Raw genomic sequence first — 24593 nt, 5'->3', positions numbered from 1 at the left:
TCAAAAATTCAAAAATCCCAATTTCTTAAAATTCAACTTTTTTTTCTCTCTTTTATCGGATTTAGCTTCATTATTTTTGTGCTTTTGGAAAATACTTTACTTATTAAATAGTCTCGACCTGTTGGTAAAAAATCTAAAATTATCTAAAATTATCAAAAATCCGAATTTCTTAAAATTCAACATTTTTTCCTCTCTTTTATGGGATTTAGCTTCATTATTTTTGTGCTCTTGGAAAATACTTTACGTATTGAATAGTCTCGACGCTTTGGTAAAAAATCTAAAATTATCGAAAATTTTAAAAAATTCAAAAATTCGAATTTCTTAAAATTCAACATTTTTTCCTCTCTTTTATGGGATTTAGCATCATTATTTTTGTGCTCTTGGGAAATACTTTACTTATTAAATAGTCTCGACGCTTTGGTAAAAAATCTAAAATTATCGAAAATTATCAAAAATTCAAAAATCCGAATTTCTTAAAATTCAACATTTTTTCCTCTCTTTTATGGAATTTGGCTTCATTGTTTTTGTGCTCTTGGAAAATACTTTATTTATTTAATAGACTCGAAGCTTTGGTAAAAAATCTAAAATTATCGAAAATTATCAATAATTCAAAAATCCGAATTTCTTAAAATTCAAATTTTTTCTCTCTTTTATGGGATTTAGCTTCATTATTTTTGTGCTCTTGGAAAATACTTTACTTATTGAATAGTCTCGACGCTTTGGTAAAAAATCTAAAATTATCGAAAATTATAAAAAATTCAAAAATCTGAATTTCTTAAAATTCAACATTTTTTTCTCTCTTTTATGGGATTTAGCTTCATTATTTGTGTGCTCTTGGAAAATACTTTACTTATTAAATAGTCTCGAAGCTTTGGTAAAAAATCTAAAATTATCGAAAATTATCAAAAATTCAAAAATCCCAATTTCTTAAAATTCAACTTTTTTTTCTCTCTTTTATCGGATTTAGCTTCATTATTTTCGTGCTTTTGGAAAATACTTTACTTATTAAATAGTCTCGACCTGTTGGTAAAAAATCTAAAATTATCTAAAATTATCAAAAATCCGAATTTCTTAAAATTCAACATTTTTTTCTCTCTTTTATGGGATTTAGCTTCATTATTTTTGTGCTCTTGGAAAATACTTTACTTATTAAATAGTCTCGAATCTTTGGTAAAAAATCTAAAATTATCGAAAATTATCAAAAATTCAAAAATCCGAATTTCTTAAAATTCAACATTTTTTCCTCTCTTTTATGGGATTTAGCTTCATTATTTTTGTGCTCTTGGAAAATACTTTACTTATTAAATAGTCTTGACTCTTTGGTAAAAAATCTAATATTATCGAAAATTATCAAAAATTCGAATTTCTTTAAATTTAACATTTTTTCCTCTCTTTTATGGGATTTAGCTTCATTATTTGTGTGCTCTTAAAAAATACTTTACTTATTAAATAGTCTCGACTCTTTGGTAAAAAATCTAAAATTATCGAAAATTATCAAAAATTCAAAAATCCGAATTTCTTAAAATTCAACATTTTTTCCTCTCTTTTATGCGATTTAGCTTCATTATTTTTGTGCTCTTGGAAAATACTTTACTTATTAAATAGCCTCGACTCTTTGGTGAAAATTCTAAAATTATCTAAAATTATCAAAAACTCCAAAATCCGAATTTCTTACAATTCAACATTTTGTCCTCTCTTTTATGGGATTTAGCTTCATTATTTTTGTGCTCTTGGAAAATACTTTACTTATTTAATAGTCTCGACTCTTTGGTAAAAAATCTAAAATTATCGAAAATTATCAAAAATTCAAAAATCCGAATTTCTTAAAATTCAACATTTTTTCCTCTCTTTTATGGGATTTATCTTTATTATTTTTGTGCTCTTGGAAAATACTTTACTTATTTAATAGTCTCGACCTGTTGGTAAAAAATCTAAAATTATCGAAAATTATCAAAAATTATAAAATCCGAATTTCTTAAAATTCCACATTTTTTCCTCTCTTTTATGGGATATAGCTTTATTATTTTTGTGCACTTAGAAAATACTTTACTTATTAAATAGCCTCGACTCTTTGGTGAAAAATCTAAAATTATCGAAAATTATCAAACATTCAAAAATCCGAATTTCTTAAAATTCAACTTTTTTTTCTCTCTTTTATGGGATTTAGCTTCATTATTTTTGTGCTTTTGGAAAATACTTCACTTATTAAGTAGTATCCACTTTTTGGTGAAAAATCTAAAATTAACGGAAATTATGAAAAATTGAAAAAGCGGAATGTCTTAAAATTCAACATTTTTTCCTCTCTTTTATGGGATTTAGCTTCATTATTTTTGTGCTCTTGGAAAATACTTTACTTATTAAATAGTCTCGACGCTTTGGTAAAAAATTTAAAATTATCGAAAATTATCAAAAATTCAAAAATCCGAATTTCTTAAAATTCAAATTTTTTTTCTCTCTTTTATGGGATTTAGCTTCATTATTTTTCTGCTCTTGGAAAATACTTTACGTATTGAATAGTCTCGACGCTTTGGTAAAAAATCTAAAATTATCGAAAATTTTAAAAAATTCAAAAATTCGAATTTCTTAAAATTCAACATTTTTTCCTCTCTTTTATGGGATTTAGCTTCATTATTTTTGTGCTCTTAGGAAATACTTTACTTATTAAATAGTCTCGACGCTTTGGTAAAAAATCTAAAATTATCGAAAATTATCAAAAATTCAAAAATCCGAATTTCTTAAAATTCAACATTTTTTCCTCTCTTTTATGGAATTTGGCTTCATTGTTTTTGTGCTCTTGGAAAATACTTTATTTATTTAATAGTCTTGACCTGTTGGTAAAAAATCGCAAATTATCGAAAATTATCAAAAATTCAAAAATCCGAATTTCTTAAAATTCAAAATTTTTTTCTCTCTTTTATCGGATTTAGCTTCATTATTTTTGTGCTCTTGGAAAATACTTTACTTATTAAATAGTCTCGACTCTTTGGTAAAAAATCTAAAATTATCGAAAATTATCAAACATTCAAAAATCCGAATTTCTTAAAATTAAACATTTTATCCTCTCATTTATGGGATTTAGCTTCATTATTTTTGTGCTCTTGGAAAATACTTTACTTATTAAATAGTCTCGACTCTTTGGTAAAAAATCTAAAATTATCGAAAATTATCAAAAATTCGAATTTCTTTAAATTTAACATTTTTTCCTCTCTTTTATGGGATTTAGCTTTATTATTTTTGTGCTCTTGGAAAATACTTTACTTATTAAATAGCCTCGACTCTTTGGTGAAAAATCTAAAATTATCGAAAATTATCAAACATTCAAAAATCCGAATTTCTTAAAATTAAACATTTTTTCCTCTCATTTATGGGATTTAGCTTCATTATTTTTGTGCTCTTGGAAAATACTTTACTTATTAAATAGTCTCGACTCTTTGGTAAAAAATCTAAAATTATCAAAAATTCGAATTTCTTTTTTATTATATTATTTAAATTTTCTGAAAGAATAAATATTAATTTTGAATAAAAAACGTTTAAAACCTATAAAAATATATTTGTTTGTACAATTTGCATTGAAAAAAGGTACCATCTAGGATGACTGTTATATACGTCTTGATTATAGTGTTTTATTAACAAAATTATCAACTGGCAGTACAATTATTGCAGTTGAATGAAAAATTAAAATATCAATATAAGAAAATTTTTTTAACTTACAGTGTTGAGTCTCAGCCTACGTAACCTATTTCCATTCCAAAGTGGTGTTTGTAGTATAATAATATGAATCAGAATAAATATAATCATTACTACTAGGTAAAAAATCACTACAACTCACAAACTGTTTTTGAGAAAAATACACTCTTGTTATTACAAAAAAAATTATTTACCTAAATATAAAATCAAGAAAAAAAAGTTACTGAAATATCACCTAGTTTTAAAACTATTGAAACACACACTTCGGTAAAAAAATGAGAAAACAGTTATTTTATAAATTTAAACTTTCATTAAAATATTAATTAGCTACTAAAACACATTGCAAAAAACGACACTAAAGTAAGTCATGAAAAAAATGAACATCTCATAAAAGACGAACATCGTATCCTTATATAATTCGTTTCGAATTAAAAAATATAAAGATCACGCACTTCCCAATCTAGCACTCTCGTAAAATTAAAGCATTATAGATTTATAACAAAAATTTTTTAAATTGATAAAAATATTATTTCGAAAACTTAATCAAATATCCAGTCACTTATACACATAATTGCAATTCACACTAGCAAAAAAGGCACTTGAAGATTAAATATAACCGCGGTAATGCAACAGTACACTAATCTAATTGTTAAAAAAAATTTTATTCACTTAAAAAACGACACTTTCGTGTTATTCTTTTTATGAGAATATTTCTAGAACACGTTTACGCGACCGCTCAGAAGCGCGACTAAAACAAGACTGAACCTGTAAACTCTCTCTCTCTCTCTTACCGCGGGTCTGTTGCCGAGTACGAGTGGTATGGAAGGAGTGGAAGAAGTGGGGATGAATTCATGTACGGTTTGAAGAGAGAGGCGGACCCAAGGCGGACCAATGAATCAGTGAAATTTCAAATGAATCTGAGCGATAAGTATGCTACTATTTTCAAACAGCGCATTTACGCTAATTGGAGAGACGCCTGTTTATCCCCGTTTATGCAAATGCTCTAATAGTCATTTGATCTAATTTAAAGGTTATAAATATTCAAATGATCTAAAGAACATTGAATATAATGTGATTTTATATAAAAGTCTAATTAATAAAATGAGTTTATTCTATAATTTATTTTTAAGCCAATAATCAAAATATCCAATTTGCATTTTCTATAATCATAAGCAATTATAAAATTTTTTCACGCAAACTTTCAACTGATAAAATAGTTGTATAAGCCAAAGTTTATTTTTTATAATTTTATAATAACCTAATTTTAAAGTGTTATAATTTTTAATTTGTATAAATTGTAATTTAACAAATGTCTGTCAAATCTAAATGTAGTAAAATATAATTTATTTAAATAAAATATCTTTTTTAAAAAATGCTAACAACCTCGAATCGTCAATTGATCAAATATTCAAAACATCTAATCGTCATTTCGTCCAATGCTAAAAACATCGAATCGTCAAATGGTCGAATGCTTAAAACATCGAATCGTCAATTGATCAAATATTCAAAACATCTAATCGTCATTTCGTCCAATGCTCGAAACGTCGAATCGACAAAAATTGGAAAAATTTGCTTGGTTTAAATAAATGTTAACTTACATCAAGCAAATTTTTCAACTTTTTCTCGATTCGACGTTTCGAGCATTGGACGAAATGACGATTAGATGTTTTGAATATTTGATCAATTGACGATTCGAGGTTGTTAGCATTTTTTAAAAAAGATATTTTATTTAAATAAATTATATTTTACTACATTTAGATTTGACAGACATTTGTTAAATTACAATTTATACAAATTAAAAATTATAACACTTTAAAATTAGGTTATTATAAAATTATAAAAAATAAACTTTGGCTTATACAACTATTTTATCAGTTGAAAGTTTGCGTGAAAAAATTTTATAATTGCTTATGATTATAGAAAATGCGAATTGGATATTTTGATTATTGGCTTAAAAATAAATTATAGAATAAACCCATTTTATTAATTAGACTTTTATATAAAATCACATTATATTCAATGTTCTTTAGATCATTTGAATATTTATAACCTTTAAATTAGATCAAATGACTATTAGAGCATTTGCATAAACGGGGATAAACAGGCGTCTCTAATTGGAATAGTGGCGCATACTATAGCTGATTCATATATTTAGAGAGTAAAGTTCATTTTCATAAATATTTTCCGGTATAACATTTATAGATATTAAGCATTAAATTTTGATTTTTTAATAAATATTAAAGATTAATGGGCATGTTATGAGAAAATTAATTAATATACATTTTTTTCCTTTTTTGTAAAAGAAACTTGACGTTTTATAAAAAAAAATGTGATTGATCAAAAATTTTTTGTTTTATTTCTAAAAAAGACTTGGATTTTAATTAAAAATTGTAATTTTGAATTGTACAAATTATTTCCTTTTAAAGAAACAAACAAAACTAAAACATTCTCAAAACAGAATCAAGAAGTGCGGTGATTAGATTAATGTTAGTCATGCAAAAGTTTTGGCTCTTCTTTTTTTATTCTAAAGGAAACTAATAATTTTGTACACGAAATTTCCAATTTTAATAAAACTTTTTCTTGAAAAAAAACTTTATACAAAATATAATTTTTCAGCAACATTTTTAAAACCACACTAGAAAATGGATTTTTTCCCCTTTATTTTATTATAAAAATCTAATAAAATTGTCAGTTCAAATGAAAATTTCTAAAACAAATTTGGGATTTTTTTTTTAGAAAGAATTTTTTAATTTGTGAACAAACATGTGTAATAATTATTATAATATAAAATACGCTCAACTGGTATACATTTTCCATTTCCTAATCCTAATCTTTTAAAACTCTTAGTTGCGGATTTTAGTTGAATAATGGTCGTTACCGTTGTCAAATTATAAAATTATGAAAATTTATTTCCTTATTTATTTTTAAAAAAATGTATTTTAAAAAAAAACCTGAAATTTTTTTTAAAAATTGCAACTGTGATGCATTGCCAACAAATTTAAACTTTTTTTTGAAAAATTGTTAAACATGAAAAGAATCCAATTTAATGAATAAAAAAAAGTGCATCAACACAAATGAAAAGATAAAAGCGGATTATTTATTTTCAAAGAATTATAATTGTTGAATTTTTTTACAAATGGTTTGTCCGTAACAATTAAATAGAATACATCTAGGACTGTAATTTAATTTTTATATTAATAAACAAATAAAAAAAATACACTTTTATATAATCATTTCTCAACAGCGGGAGAATGTTTTCATTATTTTCTGCATGTCAAACAATATTATAGAAAAGCGGCCGTAATTTGTCGCCGACATGGGGCACTTTCTTTGTGTTCCGTATGGACACATTTTTATATTATTTTATTAAATCACATGCTTACATTTCTTTTAATATATGAGACGCATGATAATCAAGTAATATTAAGGACATCTGCCAAGATGATATTACCATTTTAAATTATATTTTTTTAAATTAAAAACTCATAGGTAAAAATTGTTTAAAAAAAAAGTACAACTTTGTATATATTTATATATGTGTATAATTTAAAACGTATTTTCTTTTACTCTATATAAAAAGTTGACTTTGTTATCGTTTTGAATACTATATAGTGCTAAATGGAGTCATTTTCATCGTGGCACATCTTCTTAATAGAATTTCTTTTTGTTTTTTTTTTTTTTTTTTTTAATCAGTCGTTATTTGGTTTAATACGAATAGCGAGATATATATATATATATTTACGTGTACCGATCTACTGTTGCGCACGAGAGTCACCATCATTATTTCCAACAAAACATTTTTCTATTTAGTTTTAAATACAATTTTGAATAATTTTTGTTTCTTCTTTATAATCTAATGCACACAATATTATATACATACATAATGCATACATACAGTCGTTTATATTTCTGTGTTCACTATAATAGTGATATTTTATAAGAATATTTCAAATTAATGGTCATTTTTTTTTTTTTTTTTTTTTTTTTATACCTCAAATATATTATTTTTTATTAAAAATTTACAAGACTATTTTTTAACTTTAAAGACAACTTAATTTTTTTTATCATCAGAGATCGTTGACATGTATGTATTTTCTCAACATTTTTATTTTATCATTAGTATGCTAAATTAATTAATTTTTTCTCAAACAGATAAAAAACACTTTTTTATGTGTGTGCAGTCTATAATGGATGGAGAAAGAGAGCAATGGTCGACGAAAAGGGGGTTTTTGTTACGCTATTATTATTGAGTTAGTGTTTAGAAATAGCACAATTTTTTAAACAAGAAATACTTTTTTTTTTTTAAAAAATACTGCTCATTTCTAAACACATTATATGTGAGACGATTCTATAAGAATCAAAATGATTTCTTCTTTCGTTAGTATTCGCAAATTGTAATGTCGAGATTCTCAGAAAACTGCTCTTGTTTTTGACATTAGTTTTTTTTTTTTCTTTTCTTTTCTTATTCAAGTTGACCAAAATTGTTGAGCATTATATTATGTATGAATATATGTATGTATGTAAAAATGTTTATACATCAAAGAGGGAAAATAGGGTTTTTTAATTCGTTTCAAAAAGTGTAATTCTTATTTCGTTTTGTTGTTAGTAATAATGCACACGCAATCTAATGATGAGAAATAATTTTTTAATTGTAGCGTGTATTGCGCGTACGTGTCATTTTCTGACTAATTTGCTCTTCCTGCAAAAGTTGACTGCGAAATTTACAAACTTGCTCCAAAGCATCATTTAGTTTGTCCCTTTGTCGAATTAAAAGCTGCTCCCATTTTTCTGCATAAGCTGTAACAAAAAGCATTTTTATTTTATCGTTATAATATATTGTTTTATGGAAAATGGTGTTTTTCTTATTAAAAAGTCATTATATTTTTTAGTATCCCAAAAAATAAGCTTGCGACGAATTTAAAATGAATAAACTGTTGATGAATATTACGGATAAAAAATAAATATATTAACGTTGAGTATATTTATTCAAGTTTTCCAGTCATTTTTTTTTTTTTTTTTTTTTCTTTAAAATAATAATGTATTAATACTTTTTTTGAAGATTAAGATTTTTTTTTACTTAAATTGTTAATAATATATGAAGCTGATTTATTATGCATTAGAGACATTTGAAGCAATAATAATATAAAGATATAATAAGCGTGTAAGGAATAAAATTTTGCATTTTCTGTAAATAGTTATTGAATCAACACACAATGAAAATTGTAGAAATGATACATTTTACAGAAAAAAATAAATAGATTATTATGTACAACTCTCTATTGTCTTGTGGAATGTTATTGTTATAAAGCAATAAAGAAATTCCAAAAATTGTATTTCCGACATTATTTTTATCAAGTCAATTATTACTGTTCTTTTTGTCTGCGACATTGAGAAAGTGAAAAGCAGTAAGCACCCAAGTAATCATATGAAATAATGTACGACGTTTCTTTTATTAAAGCGGGGCATATTAACCAATAAAATGAACAAGTGTCAAATGATATTCTTTATTAGTATATGATACAGATGTATATTATAAACTGTGTAATCAAGTATTAATATAACATAATTTGAAATTAAAATTTCATATGACTGTAGCATATTACTAATTTATACATGTGTATTCGTACCATCTGAAAATTGCTTTCTCTCAATGAGGCGCTTACGTAAAGAGAACCTCCTCCTCAAGTAGGGTGAATCGAATTTTGTTCTTTTCCGTCTCATTTCTGTAATTTTGTTTTTGTTCTAATTATATATTTAATTTATTATGCATCATTATTATTTGAATTATCATAAAAATTCATTACTTTGATCATTTCAATCAACTGCGTTTATAATCGCAACACAAGAGTACAATTTTACTCTTTTTGATTTTGTATTTTTTGAAATTAATCTTTTTTTTCAATTATAACAGTGCAAGTTACAATTTTTTATTAAAATAATTATTTAAATGGTTTCAAAAAAAAAACGATGAAAGGTGTTAGTTTAGTTAATTATAATATACTCTGCGATATATTGTTTGTATTTTAAATTGTCTTATCAAATGATTTTTTAAGAGAAATAAATATAATAATGTAAAAAGTTGGTAATAAAAGGAATAATATAACATTTTGCATTATAGCCATTATGAGGTAGTCCTTTTTTTTATTATTTTTCATTATGTGTCTTTTTCCCATTGCAGTTTTTTCACCATTATTTTCTTCTGCTCCTTCTTCTTCTTCTTCTTCTTCTTCTTCTTCTTCATCATCTTCGTATTGATCAATTTGTTTCATTTTACTACTACTGTTGTTGTTGTTGTTGTTGTTGTTAATTATAAAATCTGACATCAGCGTCACATTACTTAATAAAATTGCATTGCTTTGTACATGTTGATTCATTTTTAAAACCACACTAGAAAATGGATTTTTTCCCCTTTATTTTATTATAAAAATCTAATAAAATTGTCAGTTCAAATGAAAATTTCTAAAACAAATTTGGGATTTTTTTTTTAGAAAGAATTTTTTAATTTGTGAACAAACATGTGTAATAATTATTATAATATAAAATACGCTCAACTGGTATACATTTTCCATTTCCTAATCCTAATCTTTTAAAACTCTTAGTTGCGGATTTTAGTTGAATAATGGTCGTTACCGTTGTCAAATTATAAAATTATGAAAATTTATTTCCTTATTTATTTTTAAAAAAATGTATTTTAAAAAAAAACCTGAAATTTTTTTTAAAAATTGCAACTGTGATGCATTGCCAACAAATTTAAACTTTTTTTTGAAAAATTGTTAAACATGAAAAGAATCCAATTTAATGAATAAAAAAAAGTGCATCAACACAAATGAAAAGATAAAAGCGGATTATTTATTTTCAAAGAATTATAATTGTTGAATTTTTTTACAAATGGTTTGTCCGTAACAATTAAATAGAATACATCTAGGACTGTAATTTAATTTTTATATTAATAAACAAATAAAAAAAATACACTTTTATATAATCATTTCTCAACAGCGGGAGAATGTTTTCATTATTTTCTGCATGTCAAACAATATTATAGAAAAGCGGCCGTAATTTGTCGCCGACATGGGGCACTTTCTTTGTGTTCCGTATGGACACATTTTTATATTATTTTATTAAATCACATGCTTACATTTCTTTTAATATATGAGACGCATGATAATCAAGTAATATTAAGGACATCTGCCAAGATGATATTACCATTTTAAATTATATTTTTTTAAATTAAAAACTCATAGGTAAAAATTGTTTAAAAAAAAAGTACAACTTTGTATATATTTATATATGTGTATAATTTAAAACGTATTTTCTTTTACTCTATATAAAAAGTTGACTTTGTTATCGTTTTGAATACTATATAGTGCTAAATGGAGTCATTTTCATCGTGGCACATCTTCTTAATAGAATTTCTTTTTGTTTTTTTTTTTTTTTTTTTAATCAGTCGTTATTTGGTTTAATACGAATAGCGAGATATATATATATATATTTACGTGTACCGATCTACTGTTGCGCACGAGAGTCACCATCATTATTTCCAACAAAACATTTTTCTATTTAGTTTTAAATACAATTTTGAATAATTTTTGTTTCTTCTTTATAATCTAATGCACACAATATTATATACATACATAATGCATACATACAGTCGTTTATATTTCTGTGTTCACTATAATAGTGATATTTTATAAGAATATTTCAAATTAATGGTCATTTTTTTTTTTTTTTTTTTTTTTTTTATACCTCAAATATATTATTTTTTATTAAAAATTTACAAGACTATTTTTTAACTTTAAAGACAACTTAATTTTTTTTATCATCAGAGATCGTTGACATGTATGTATTTTCTCAACATTTTTATTTTATCATTAGTATGCTAAATTAATTAATTTTTTCTCAAACAGATAAAAAACACTTTTTTATGTGTGTGCAGTCTATAATGGATGGAGAAAGAGAGCAATGGTCGACGAAAAGGGGGTTTTTGTTACGCTATTATTATTGAGTTAGTGTTTAGAAATAGCACAATTTTTTAAACAAGAAATACTTTTTTTTTTTTAAAAAATACTGCTCATTTCTAAACACATTATATGTGAGACGATTCTATAAGAATCAAAATGATTTCTTCTTTCGTTAGTATTCGCAAATTGTAATGTCGAGATTCTCAGAAAACTGCTCTTGTTTTTGACATTAGTTTTTTTTTTTTCTTTTCTTTTCTTATTCAAGTTGACCAAAATTGTTGAGCATTATATTATGTATGAATATATGTATGTATGTAAAAATGTTTATACATCAAAGAGGGAAAATAGGGTTTTTTAATTCGTTTCAAAAAGTGTAATTCTTATTTCGTTTTGTTGTTAGTAATAATGCACACGCAATCTAATGATGAGAAATAATTTTTTAATTGTAGCGTGTATTGCGCGTACGTGTCATTTTCTGACTAATTTGCTCTTCCTGCAAAAGTTGACTGCGAAATTTACAAACTTGCTCCAAAGCATCATTTAGTTTGTCCCTTTGTCGAATTAAAAGCTGCTCCCATTTTTCTGCATAAGCTGTAACAAAAAGCATTTTTATTTTATCGTTATAATATATTGTTTTATGGAAAATGGTGTTTTTCTTATTAAAAAGTCATTATATTTTTTAGTATCCCAAAAAATAAGCTTGCGACGAATTTAAAATGAATAAACTGTTGATGAATATTACGGATAAAAAATAAATATATTAACGTTGAGTATATTTATTCAAGTTTTCCAGTCATTTTTTTTTTTTTTTTTTTTCTTTAAAATAATAATGTATTAATACTTTTTTTGAAGATTAAGATTTTTTTTTACTTAAATTGTTAATAATATATGAAGCTGATTTATTATGCATTAGAGACATTTGAAGCAATAATAATATAAAGATATAATAAGCGTGTAAGGAATAAAATTTTGCATTTTCTGTAAATAGTTATTGAATCAACACACAATGAAAATTGTAGAAATGATACATTTTACAGAAAAAAATAAATAGATTATTATGTACAACTCTCTATTGTCTTGTGGAATGTTATTGTTATAAAGCAATAAAGAAATTCCAAAAATTGTATTTCCGACATTATTTTTATCAAGTCAATTATTACTGTTCTTTTTGTCTGCGACATTGAGAAAGTGAAAAGCAGTAAGCACCCAAGTAATCATATGAAATAATGTACGACGTTTCTTTTATTAAAGCGGGGCATATTAACCAATAAAATGAACAAGTGTCAAATGATATTCTTTATTAGTATATGATACAGATGTATATTATAAACTGTGTAATCAAGTATTAATATAACATAATTTGAAATTAAAATTTCATATGACTGTAGCATATTACTAATTTATACATGTGTATTCGTACCATCTGAAAATTGCTTTCTCTCAATGAGGCGCTTACGTAAAGAGAACCTCCTCCTCAAGTAGGGTGAATCGAATTTTGTTCTTTTCCGTCTCATTTCTGTAATTTTGTTTTTGTTCTAATTATATATTTAATTTATTATGCATCATTATTATTTGAATTATCATAAAAATTCATTACTTTGATCATTTCAATCAACTGCGTTTATAATCGCAACACAAGAGTACAATTTTACTCTTTTTGATTTTGTATTTTTTGAAATTAATCTTTTTTTTCAATTATAACAGTGCAAGTTACAATTTTTTATTAAAATAATTATTTAAATGGTTTCAAAAAAAAAACGATGAAAGGTGTTAGTTTAGTTAATTATAATATACTCTGCGATATATTGTTTGTATTTTAAATTGTCTTATCAAATGATTTTTTAAGAGAAATAAATATAATAATGTAAAAAGTTGGTAATAAAAGGAATAATATAACATTTTGCATTATAGCCATTATGAGGTAGTCCTTTTTTTTATTATTTTTCATTATGTGTCTTTTTCCCATTGCAGTTTTTTCACCATTATTTTCTTCTGCTCCTTCTTCTTCTTCTTCTTCTTCTTCTTCTTCTTCATCATCTTCGTATTGATCAATTTGTTTCATTTTACTACTACTGTTGTTGTTGTTGTTGTTGTTGTTAATTATAAAATCTGACATCAGCGTCACATTACTTAATAAAATTGCATTGCTTTGTACATGTTGATTCATTTTTAAAAAAGATGGAGACAATTTTTTAAAATTTTTATGCTCCGAGGAAACTCCACTCTAAGGAAAAATGATATATTAAATTTACATCAAGATTTTGTAAATTATAAACATAAAAAACAAAAAAAAATTTAACTGATATAATGAAAATTTCCTCGATGACTAAAGGATAAATTGTTGGTATTATTTACCAAATGAATGATGTTTTTTCTTTTAGCTCTGCATCCATTAGAATATTTTGACATTTTAATTGCTTTATTTTCGTCTTTAATATTTTTATCATTATAAAGAGAAATTCTTGTATCTCTTGAATGATTTTCATCACCATCACCATCACCACCACCACCACCACCACCACCACCACCACTGCGATCATTACTATTTGAAATTGTCGTACATGTTTTGTATTTTCTTTTTAATACATCTGTCCTACTGCTGCTGCTGCTGCTGTTATTGGCAGACTGTATTTTAACTTTATTCTCAGTATTGTTGGTGGAAACTTTTGCAAAATGAGCAAAATCATTGTCATTAATCCTCTTGTGTTTTTCTTTAATTTGCAATGAAAAAAAGTAGAGTTTTCGAATTTTTCTTCATTATTGTTGTTGTTGTTGTTGTTGTTTATTGGAGGTAAACTATGCATTTTATTATATCTCTTCATATGGCAACTTTTTCTCAAACTGAAAACTGTTGTTGTTGTTGTTGCGTCTGCTGTGAAATGCGATGCACTGTGATTGATGAATTGAACCAACTAATAATTTACAGTAAAGCGAATTTCACGTTTTTAAATTATAATTTTTGTTATGCATGTACATAAAATTTTTACAGTAAATTAATTGAAAATGATTTCTATTTTTAAAAAAATTGACAAGTTTGTGATTGATTAATGGACTCGACAAATATTACAAAAGGTGTGACCACCGCAATTATAACGTATTTTAAAATATTAAAAAATATTAAAAATAATCGAGGTAAAACAATTTTCAAGATTTTTTGCAAGTTTTAAAATTTTAAATTAAAGTCAATAATAACGATAACAACAATATCACTAAAAATAATACAAATAATAATAATTATAAAAATAATAAACTTTGTATAAAGTAATTAAATACCTCCTTAATATTAGGTTTTTGAATTTTACATGATTTTAAAGTTGTAACATTTTTATGTTTTCATTCAATTTCAAGCACATTTTTCTATTCTTTTAATTATTTTATTGACATTTATAGTATTATTTAAAACACACAGTTTACATCTTTCATAATAAAATTTAAACTTGTAGAATTTTCTGGGTATTTCTTACATATTGTTTTTTTGATTATTTAGCAAATTCGCAGAAATTGGCAAAAGTTGAAGTTTTTCTAATATAAAGAGTCGTTTATAAACTACACGTCACGCCTTAGAAAGATGGGAGGGGGGGGGGGAGGTGTGATATTATTTTAGCGTGATGTTTAAATGGCGCCAAAGCATGTAACATTTGTGACGTAGGAAGGAGAGGGGGGGATAATGCAAAATAGCGTAACGTACTTTATGAACGAACTCCTTAATGAATAATTAAAAAAGGTTTTTTCTGTACAAGCCAATAATAATAATAATTATTGTTAAAGATTCTTTTTTCAAAAAACTTTATTTTATAAGAATCAAAACATATATGTTTCGACAGCACCCTTTTCATTATTTGGTGTTTAACTTTTAACAATAAATAAAAATAACGACAATATTTTCCTCATAAAATGTTGTGTCTCTATTTAATATGTACATGGTTGTTTATTCATTAATTTAGTGCCAAAAGTGTAAAAAGATTGCACAGTATAATTATGCTGTCGAAACATATGTTTTGATTCTTATAAAATAAAGTTTTTATAAAAAAAAAAAAAAAAGAATCCAACACCTGCTTAAATTCGTTTAAAAGTCTTGTAAAAATAGTTTCACAATAATAATATTTATTATTGTTATAATGGAAATAATTAAGGTCATTGTAATAAGAAAAATATTGTGTGTAAAACTACACCACTTACCTTCTTGGTCGTAATCGACTTCATGTGTTACAGAAAAGACAGAGTGAGCATCGTTTATGAAAGTATTACTACTGTCAATAACAGTTTTGTGTGTATCCAAAACTTCTTCCTCAAGTAATTGCAATGCCGATACTGCTTCATGAAATGTATAAAGATCTTGTGAGATTTCGCCCTCCTAAGAAGAAATTTTTTTTAAATATTGAGTCTGAATGTATACTTTTAAAATATTTTTAATACTTTTGTGCGATTCCAAGTGAAAAGTTGGTTTTTTCAGAGCGAGTAAGTTTTATCTGCAATTGCAATAAAACTTGGGAATTTTAATCTACACATAATAAAGAAATATTTTCCACAAAATATTGCGTCAAAATATTCAATAGGTAGTTTTTGAAATGTCTGAAACCGGAAATTCGCAGCATATAAAATTATTACTGAATATTTTGACGTAAGGAACCGTTCATAAATTACGTAAGACATTTAGGGGGAGGGGTGGGTCTGCAAAATCTTATGCACAATAGGAAAAATGGCGCTAATGTATGTAATGTATGATCTTACGAGGGGGGGTGGTCAAATTTACCCAAAAAAATGTCTTACGTAATTTATGGACAGCCCCTAATATTTTGTGGAAAATATTACGTTTCAGGTGTAGATTAAAATTCTCAAGTTTTATTGCAATTGCAGATAAAACTTACTCTGAAAAAACTAAATTCTCCACTTGGAATCGCACTTTTTTATTATTATAACGATTATACTTACATTAAGAGATCGTAATTGAGCCAAGTCACTATCAGATAAGACGCTGTTATTTGTCTGATCCTCTTCTAATTTAACTTCAATCTGCTGCTGATCATCATCTGAAGGAGAATTTTTTGTTTCCGTAGGATCGTTAGCTGCCAATTCTTTTACCCTATCTGCATATCGCAATGTATTTAATGAATGTTCGCATGAACTCATACCCGGACTAATCATAGCAATCTGTAAATAATATTAATTTTGTAGTTTACACATTAAGAGAATGCATTTTATTAATTTTTTTTTTTTTATTTAAATAAAAACAAACCATGCAGGTTTTAGATTTTTCACCAATGAAACTATCTCTAAGAACTTGAGTCAATTTGCTTGCCCGGAAAGGTAAATGGGTACCCTTGCGTCCTAAAGCACGTATACACTCTTTTAAAGCTAAAAGAGATTTGTTTATTTCAGCACCTTCCATTCCTAAAAAAAAAATTGTATTATTTATTATTATGATTATGATTATGATTATTATTATTATTATATGCAAATGAGAATTTTACTCGTTTGTCTATTTGCAGATGATGTATCAGCTCCTCTTTCATTTCCAGCTAAATCAATAAGAGAAAATTTGCCATGAATTTTATGCATTCCAGGAGTTCGAGCTATTATTTGAAAAACTGCATGTGATCTTGAAGAATTTGAATTAGCGCTAGTTTGTCCACTTGTCCTGGCATTATTTCCATGCTGAATAAGTTTTAAAACTTCATCACAAGTTTCTACTACTTTCTCAGTTAAACCAACAATTTGTACCTTGAAAATTTTAATCATGTGTTGATTAATAAAACACAACAAAATAATAAGCTCTAGTTGTAATTGGTAATTTTTAACTATACACGGAGAAAACTATGGAGTATTCAACAAACAACTATCTTCGAGGGACAAACAGACTATATTTGAGGAAAAGTTTTTCGTAACAATCTCGGAGGGATAAATAATATAGACACTCCAATGATTAATTTGCGACTAACTCGCATGGGGGAAAATAGTTGTCAACTATCCACAGAAAATCAGGCTTAACACTCAAAATCTAAAACCCTCCTCCAACTGTTTGACTATCCGCAGTTTTCTCAGTGTACCATGAAAATTGTATATTAATTTAACAATACTATTATTCATTATAAACTAGTTGTGTGATTGTTTGCAACATTTATTGTTTTTTACCTGCTGTTTTCCATCTTCGAGAACTCGTAACTTTTCCTTATCTGCCAAAAGATCGAAAACTTTTCCAGAGTATATTTCAAAGAAACTCGCCGATATCACTAAATTTAGAGGCCGATATTTAGGCGACTTTAGATACTTGAAAACGTCCTTGGTAACCATGGCATAAATTCCTTTTTTGCAATCTTGAGTTTTTCCATTAAAATCACCTCCCATTGTGTGTGTTTTTCCACTTCCAGTTTGTCCGTATGCAAAACATGTTGCCATTCCACCCTCGAAAATTGTTTGCACTAGAGGTTTAGCTGTATATTTGTAAACAACTTCATTTGTACAGGTTTCATCGAAAGCATAGTCAAATCTGAAGAGTTGATTTTCAAGGTATTTAGTTAAATCAACCTTTGCTTTAGGTTCGTGCACTACTATTTGATCTTTACTGGGAACAGTTATCACGTCCACTTCTTTGCGATTTTGTTCCTTCTTATTTAATGGTCTTTTTCTCACACACACAGTAATTTGGTGATCATCAACAGTATCTGTCTCTCGCAATGGTCTAAAATCTACACTGTTTTGATATTCTCTGAAACAAAAATTCAATAGACACACTTTAATTTTTCAATTCAATAAAACAACAACACACTTTAAGAGAGAGAAAGAGAGAGAGAGAGAGAGAGAGAGAGAGAGAGAGAGAGACATAAAAGTATTTTTTTTTCCAATTTCAAGTTTTTTTTTTTTTTTTTGGTGAAATTCAATTCTCTTTTTTGAATCTTGATATTTTTCAAATAGATTTCTTTAAAAAAAAAAAACTCGACTACTTTTTTACTCTATAAATATTGCAACATTTTTCAATAATAATTTCTAAAGTTTAATTATTTCCTACAATTTTTTTTTTTTTGAAATAAATCTATTCGAAAAATATCAAGATTCAAGGACTTAGTTATAGTTTTCAGCTTTTCATTTCAAAGGATACGAAAAATCTAAATTTTTGATACATTAATTTAATATTTTTTTTTTTTTTTACTATTTTAAATGAAATTTCTTAAATTCTCTGACCATTTTCCCTGACCTGCGCGCGACATTTCTCTTATTGGCAAAATTCATAAAAATCAAACTCGATAATAAATTTTTTAAAAAAGTATTTAAAACAAATTTTCTTAAATTTCTTGTAAATAATTAATAATATCTCTTTTTAGCAAAAGTCTGTTTTATGCGCAAAAAACCTTTTTCTTTAAAAAAAGACTCTTTAAGGGGAAACTATTCTTCAACTGTAGTTGATTTTTACATTACAAAAATCGAATCAAGTTGCGCACTATCCGAGACAAGAGTAAAACACAATCTTCTCTTTTTAATGTTGCACAGTTTTTTTTTTTTTTTTTTTTTTTTTTTGACAAAACACAATTCACGAATATGTTAAAATAACAAACCTAATCATAGCTAAAAACTCCCAATTAGGATTGCCTGCATCTAAATTCATGAGGGCTTCTTTTTCTTCCTTGAGTTCGGCTTGACGCTGTCTTCTCTCTTCTCTATTTTTCTTGAGTCGCTCAACCTCTTTAACGACATTTGACCTTCTATTTCTGCCATTTTCTAAAACTTGTTGTTGTTGTTGCTGCTGCTGCTGTTGTTGCTGTTGTTGTTGTTGTTGTTGGACTTGCTGTTGATTTTTTTTCTGCTGTTTGGATGCTGCATTAGAAACGTTAAATGTTGGATTTGTTGTAGGTGTTGGAGGTATGTTCTCCATCATTTCTCGACGTCCAGTTAGATTAGATATCGTTTCACCATTATGAGGCATTATATTCGTTGGACGACTGGGCTGTTGTCTCTGATTGTTTCTATTTATTCCAGCTGCAGGAAAAAATGAAAATTGTTATTTACTATTATATTATTATATTTAATTAACATTTCAATTTACGTTTCGATTTATTAATTTTTTTTTTTTTAATTACAAAGCTGATTATAAAATAATTGATTATTTATTCCATGTCTCAAAAAATTTTAGAGATTCAACTTTTTTTTAAGCAAGTTTAATTCTGAACCTCATAATTGCTTTGATAATAATAAATGACCCCACATTGTTGTCTGTTTTGTATTTTCCCAAAAGTGTTGATAAAAAACAAAAAGGAATAGAAAAATGTGTCATACCTTTCACAGAAATGCTGGCCCTTGTAGAATGCTGAAAACATAATAAACATTAATATATATATAAAATGATTTTAGAAAATGAAAATCACTAAAAACATTTAAATTGAAAAATTCCAACATTTTACATAAACATTTTTATTAAATGAATAGAAAGAACATACTATTATGTTTTAAAGGAAGGGAATAATTATTAAAAATTTATTTAAAAATAAATTCAATCGTTTTTTTGGAAGAAAAGAAATTATTTTGTAAAAAAAAACTCTTCCATCATTACTGTTTTATTTAACAAGTTGATTATAAAATTAGTTTTTTACTCTGAAAAAAAGTTATCCGTAAAAAGAGGTTAAGAACAAAAAGGGACTTGTTTTGTAAATGTTTATAGAGTTTTACAGCCATAAAAAAGTATGGTTATTTGTCTAGAAATTCCCACCCGGTTCACACACGCAACATCAATGAAAGGTTTGATCTAATAATTTGATGTATTTTACTTTTGCAAACACACAACTGTCAAATAATTATTGACACATAAAGGACACAATTTTTGTGGACGTGATGGACGCTTTTTTATTTGCTCGCAAAAACCCCCCATATCACCTCGTAGTCTAATAATCTTGGTTTTATTTATTTCATTTAAATATTGTTCTATATTGCTTTAAGCCGCAGAAGTAAAACACTGCACTTTTGGCCAATTTAAAAAAACCGCAAAAAAATTGATGCTGCGTTTCTTTCATCATATCAAGTATAATAAAGTTTTTTTTTTTTTTTAATTAAGAGAATGCTTTTATTTGAAAAATCACATCATTTTTGCATTAAACACTATATCTATTATCGTGAAAGAAATGAATCTTGTAACTCTCTGCAACTCAAATTAAAAAATAAAATTTTTTGTAAATAGAAATGTTTTTTTCTCATGATGATACTTGATAATCTTAATTAACAAAAATTTTTATTTCTTTTTGATCAGCAATATATTTTAAATATATGATTACTTTTTTGTCAAAATTAATGAATTTGAATAAATTAAAATAAATTTTTTTAAATTAAAAAAGAGTGACCAGCATTTACTCTTTTATTAGGTACTTTGTGTTTAATTTTAAATAAAAAATGTAATAACAAAAATTTTTTCTTATTGCTTCAAATATTATTATTATTATTATTATTATTATCAGTTTATATTCGCAGAGAATTCAACTAAATGAAAAAATTTTTAAATATTTTTCCTTCAAGATGTTCTCTGCGAATATATGCAAATCTTAAATATATATAATCATGGACCAAAATAAATATTTAATATACGCGCGTTACCGAAATTCGAGAAGTAACTCGTACAGGAAGCGTTGCAGAAGTCAGTCCATTTCTTTCCTCTTGATTCAATTCCAAATCATCGAGACCATCTTCGTCTTCATCAGACGAGTCCTTTTTATTTATTTATTTATTTATTTATTTGAATATTAGTTGAAAAGCAAAAAAAATAATGTATATTGCGGTGATTGTCAAATGGCCATTTCGATTCGTCACATTGGTAATAAAAGCAGCGTCCATGCAGAGAATATATGGTTAATAAAATGAAATATATTTTTAAATATATACAAATAATATTGATAAGGTTTCTTTTTTTTGTGATTGGTGCGAATTGATAACTTTAATTAAAGAATATTTTGTTTTGTGCGAAAATAGTGTGTATATATATATATATATTGTCTAGTGCAAAATTCATTCTCTTGTTGTTCATTTATTTCAAACATTCGAGGACTTGAGTGCGTGACATAATAATAGGAAAAAAGACATTTGAAAGAATAAACAACACGTTAATATACCTCAAAAAGAAACAAATATTGAAACATATTGTTAAATCCAAATAATTTAAATGTACACATTCTCTGCTATATTTAAAAGAGGTTAGAAGCGTAGTCAAGACAACCAGTAAATAAATTTCTAGTTTTTTCACATAAATTATCAATAATTATCGATAAACTAAATGTATGCATGATTTTCTTTTATTGTCTAAAAAAATGCATAATTAGTTAAAAAATTAAATAAATTTTTTTTCTAATATAATTTTGCCATTGTGAAAATTTTTATTAAATAATAATCTTTAATGAAATTGAAATGTGCACCTACACAAATCAAGACACACACACACAAACACATACCCACACACTCGAGTTGACAATTAAGAAATAATTTCACCAAAACTCGTGGTGGTTATTATTTCATTAAACACAAGGAATTTAGTCAAAATTATTTAATAGTAAATAATTGTTTTAAGTATATATGAAATTTCTTACCCTTGCTCGTGATGTTGCCAACATATAGTCATTGACCTGAGCTGTAGGAGGACCCATATGTTTCGCATTCAAATCTGGATTGAGAGCAAGAATCGTGTCAATCTCCACCTGTAATAATTATTTAATCTTTGAAAATAATTCAAAAAAACAAAAAAATACATTTTACAAACTTTTTCCATGTTTTTTAAAAATTAATGTACATAATTTAATGAATAAAATTTTAAATAATAATTTTGTTAATTATTACCTCTTTCCCCTTTGTTTCACCCCTTTCAAACCATTCGACAGTGACACTCCTCATGTCCCAATTAACACCAGAAACTATAGCAGAATGAATACGTCCTAAAAAGATTAATAAATAAATGTTTATGGTATTTTTGTTAATTTTCAATAGTATAACAATTTAATGAAAGTGTAAAAACACATAATATATGCGTATATTGGATTCCATATACGGTCAGATCGTTCGCGTGATCAGTATAGGTAACTCTGATAGTTGGGCTACTTTTTTTTTTTTTTTTTTTTCAAGGGCATATTTCAGTTTTCATAATATTTTCACTTTTGATTTTTATGCAAATATGGTTTAGAAATAAAATTCAAGTAATAAACTTCCGAAAATATAAGAAATAATTTATATTTATGCTAGTTTTTCAAGCTCTCATTGATTACTATTTATAAAAAATATTTACAGAATGTATTATTACTTTATATTGATGTTTCTTTTTCAATCCAAAGTATACTTTTAAGGAATTATATTCTATATATAATTGTATCACTTAATAAGTTTTAAGGACAAATAACGCGCGCGCGGTTGAATCACTCACTACTTTTCTTTTCTATTAAACTGTGTGCCTTTTTTTATTTTAGTGAAATCTTTAAAAGCAATATTGTTCCACCGCTCTGTACTTTTATTATTATCTAGTGCTAATATTGTGACTTGTGAATCTTTTGGGACAGATAATAAGGGATTAATAATAATAATAAAAAAAAATTGCTAAATTTTCTAAATATTGTTGTTATAGCTTAAAATTATAAAAAAAGATTGATATTTAAGCTTCTATTATCATTTACCAAGTTTATTTTATGAGCAAAAAAAACTACTTTAATAAATTAAAGTATTTAAAAATAGTACATCATTTAAATTAATACTACTCTCACTAGAGAAAAAAAAATAAAAACAGATTATTCTTTTTAAAATAACCTGCAGTTTTAATCCTTGAGGATTATAACAAACTTTAAATTCTCTTTACTGACAAAACCAAATAAATAATAAAATGTGATACGTTCCAAATATGGCAAGTTTATTCATTCAAGGTGCGTCAAATAGGAGAAAAAACCGGTTAAAAGCAAGCGTACAATAATGGAGTACTTAGCCCACGTATATTTTCCAAATCGCCATTTAGAAAAAATTATTCTCTTTAAATAACATAAATGGCGTATTTTTTCAGAAATGAATTTTTTTTATATAAAATTGCGCATAAATCAGTAAAATTTCCAATGAAAAAAAAATTTGTGAAAAAGAACCATTTTCAAGCATTAGAATATTATATACTTACCATCAGTTCGTTTTATATTTATACTGGTCCCAGTTTCAATGTTACAAACTCCTTCCATGATTTTTGTTGTATCAAGCACAATGTACCATATAATTCCCAGAAAAAGTTTGGTTAATTCAGACAATAAGAGTATTCGCGCGCACCAAAACTTGTTTTATGAAATAAATAATTACACTTCTATCAATTGTATAACACTGACAACAAAACTTTTTGCGTGATTATAAACTTGTAGCTCCACTAGAGCAGTTGCTTTTGACGGTTAAGTTTTTGCCATTCACATTCAAAAATAGTTTTGTCGCGGCTTCTTCTCTATACAATTCAACAGCTAGAACTTGATAAAAAGCATAATCACTTGGATCCCTAATTAAAAACTCAAAAAAAACTTGGGAATGGTGTGACAAACACAACTCCTTAAAACGATCAAATTCAAATGCATGACATTAACATGAAACAAATTGAGGTATGATTTACCAATCCTAATTTTTTTTTTTTTGTTGCGTAAAGGTCTTTTCTCAATATTTAGACATGTGCATTGGCCAATACACAGGGATGGACTGTTGTTGACTTGATATCGTACACTAGGGAAAAATTTCTGTATAAAGGCGCTCGCACAGCTCTACTGCCTGCCTGCCTGCCTGCCTGCAGGTTGTCATGGTAACTAACACATAAGGGTGGAGTCCCATGGCAGCGTTTTGCGTTGCGTTTTGTAACTAGGCAATGAGTGTGAGAGAGATGGAGATTAATGTTTGCTATATTTGCACTCATGGGCTAGTTACAAAACGCAACGCAAAACGCTGCCATGGGACTTCAGCCTAAGGCCGCAGTCCCATGGCAGC

The 24593-nt window shown here is 26.1% G+C and overlaps 2 protein-coding genes across 7 annotated transcripts; both read right to left on the bottom strand.

Moving 5' to 3' along the window:
* Nucleotides 1-10514: 10514 nt before the first annotated feature.
* LOC122504475 (kinesin-like protein Klp10A) lies at nucleotides 10515-24287 on the bottom strand. 3 transcript variants are annotated; one of them, XM_043615600.1, is made up of 13 exons: nucleotides 23758-24287; nucleotides 22449-22543; nucleotides 22202-22309; nucleotides 21219-21329; nucleotides 19914-19944; nucleotides 19196-19616; nucleotides 17778-18351; nucleotides 17117-17366; nucleotides 16882-17036; nucleotides 16578-16796; nucleotides 15825-15999; nucleotides 13066-13161; nucleotides 10515-12236 (listed from the first exon to the last, which is right to left on the bottom strand). In XM_043615600.1, exons 1-13 carry the CDS (start codon nucleotides 23813-23815, stop codon nucleotides 12085-12087), a joined length of 2445 nt encoding a protein of 814 aa, XP_043471535.1. In that variant the 5' UTR covers nucleotides 23816-24287; the 3' UTR covers nucleotides 10515-12084. The 3 variants fall into 3 exon arrangements, with proteins under 3 accessions (XP_043471535.1, XP_043471537.1, XP_043471536.1); XM_043615602.1 differs by lacking the exon at nucleotides 21219-21329 and having other exon boundaries at nucleotides 23758-24284; XM_043615601.1 differs by lacking the exon at nucleotides 13066-13161 and having other exon boundaries at nucleotides 23758-24283.
* Nucleotides 13417-14954, bottom strand: LOC122504477 (uncharacterized transmembrane protein DDB_G0284909-like). Of its 4 annotated transcripts, none has more exons than XM_043615605.1 (3): nucleotides 14919-14954; nucleotides 14001-14517; nucleotides 13417-13869 (listed from the first exon to the last, which is right to left on the bottom strand). In XM_043615605.1, exons 2-3 carry the CDS (start codon nucleotides 14052-14054, stop codon nucleotides 13462-13464), a joined length of 462 nt encoding a protein of 153 aa, XP_043471540.1. In that variant the 5' UTR covers nucleotides 14055-14517; nucleotides 14919-14954; the 3' UTR covers nucleotides 13417-13461. The 4 variants fall into 4 exon arrangements, with proteins under 4 accessions (XP_043471540.1, XP_043471539.1, XP_043471538.1 ...); XM_043615604.1 differs by having other exon boundaries at nucleotides 14001-14557; nucleotides 14919-14939; XM_043615603.1 differs by lacking the exon at nucleotides 14919-14954 and having other exon boundaries at nucleotides 14001-14795.
* Nucleotides 24288-24593: the final 306 nt, after the last annotated feature.

The sequence above is a fragment of the Leptopilina heterotoma genome, unplaced genomic scaffold (genome assembly GCF_015476425.1).
Source record: "Leptopilina heterotoma isolate Lh14 unplaced genomic scaffold, ASM1547642v1 Lhet_299, whole genome shotgun sequence".
Classification (NCBI taxonomy): Eukaryota; Metazoa; Arthropoda; class Insecta; order Hymenoptera; family Figitidae; genus Leptopilina; species Leptopilina heterotoma.
This window is presented reverse-complemented; position numbering and strand designations above follow the sequence as displayed.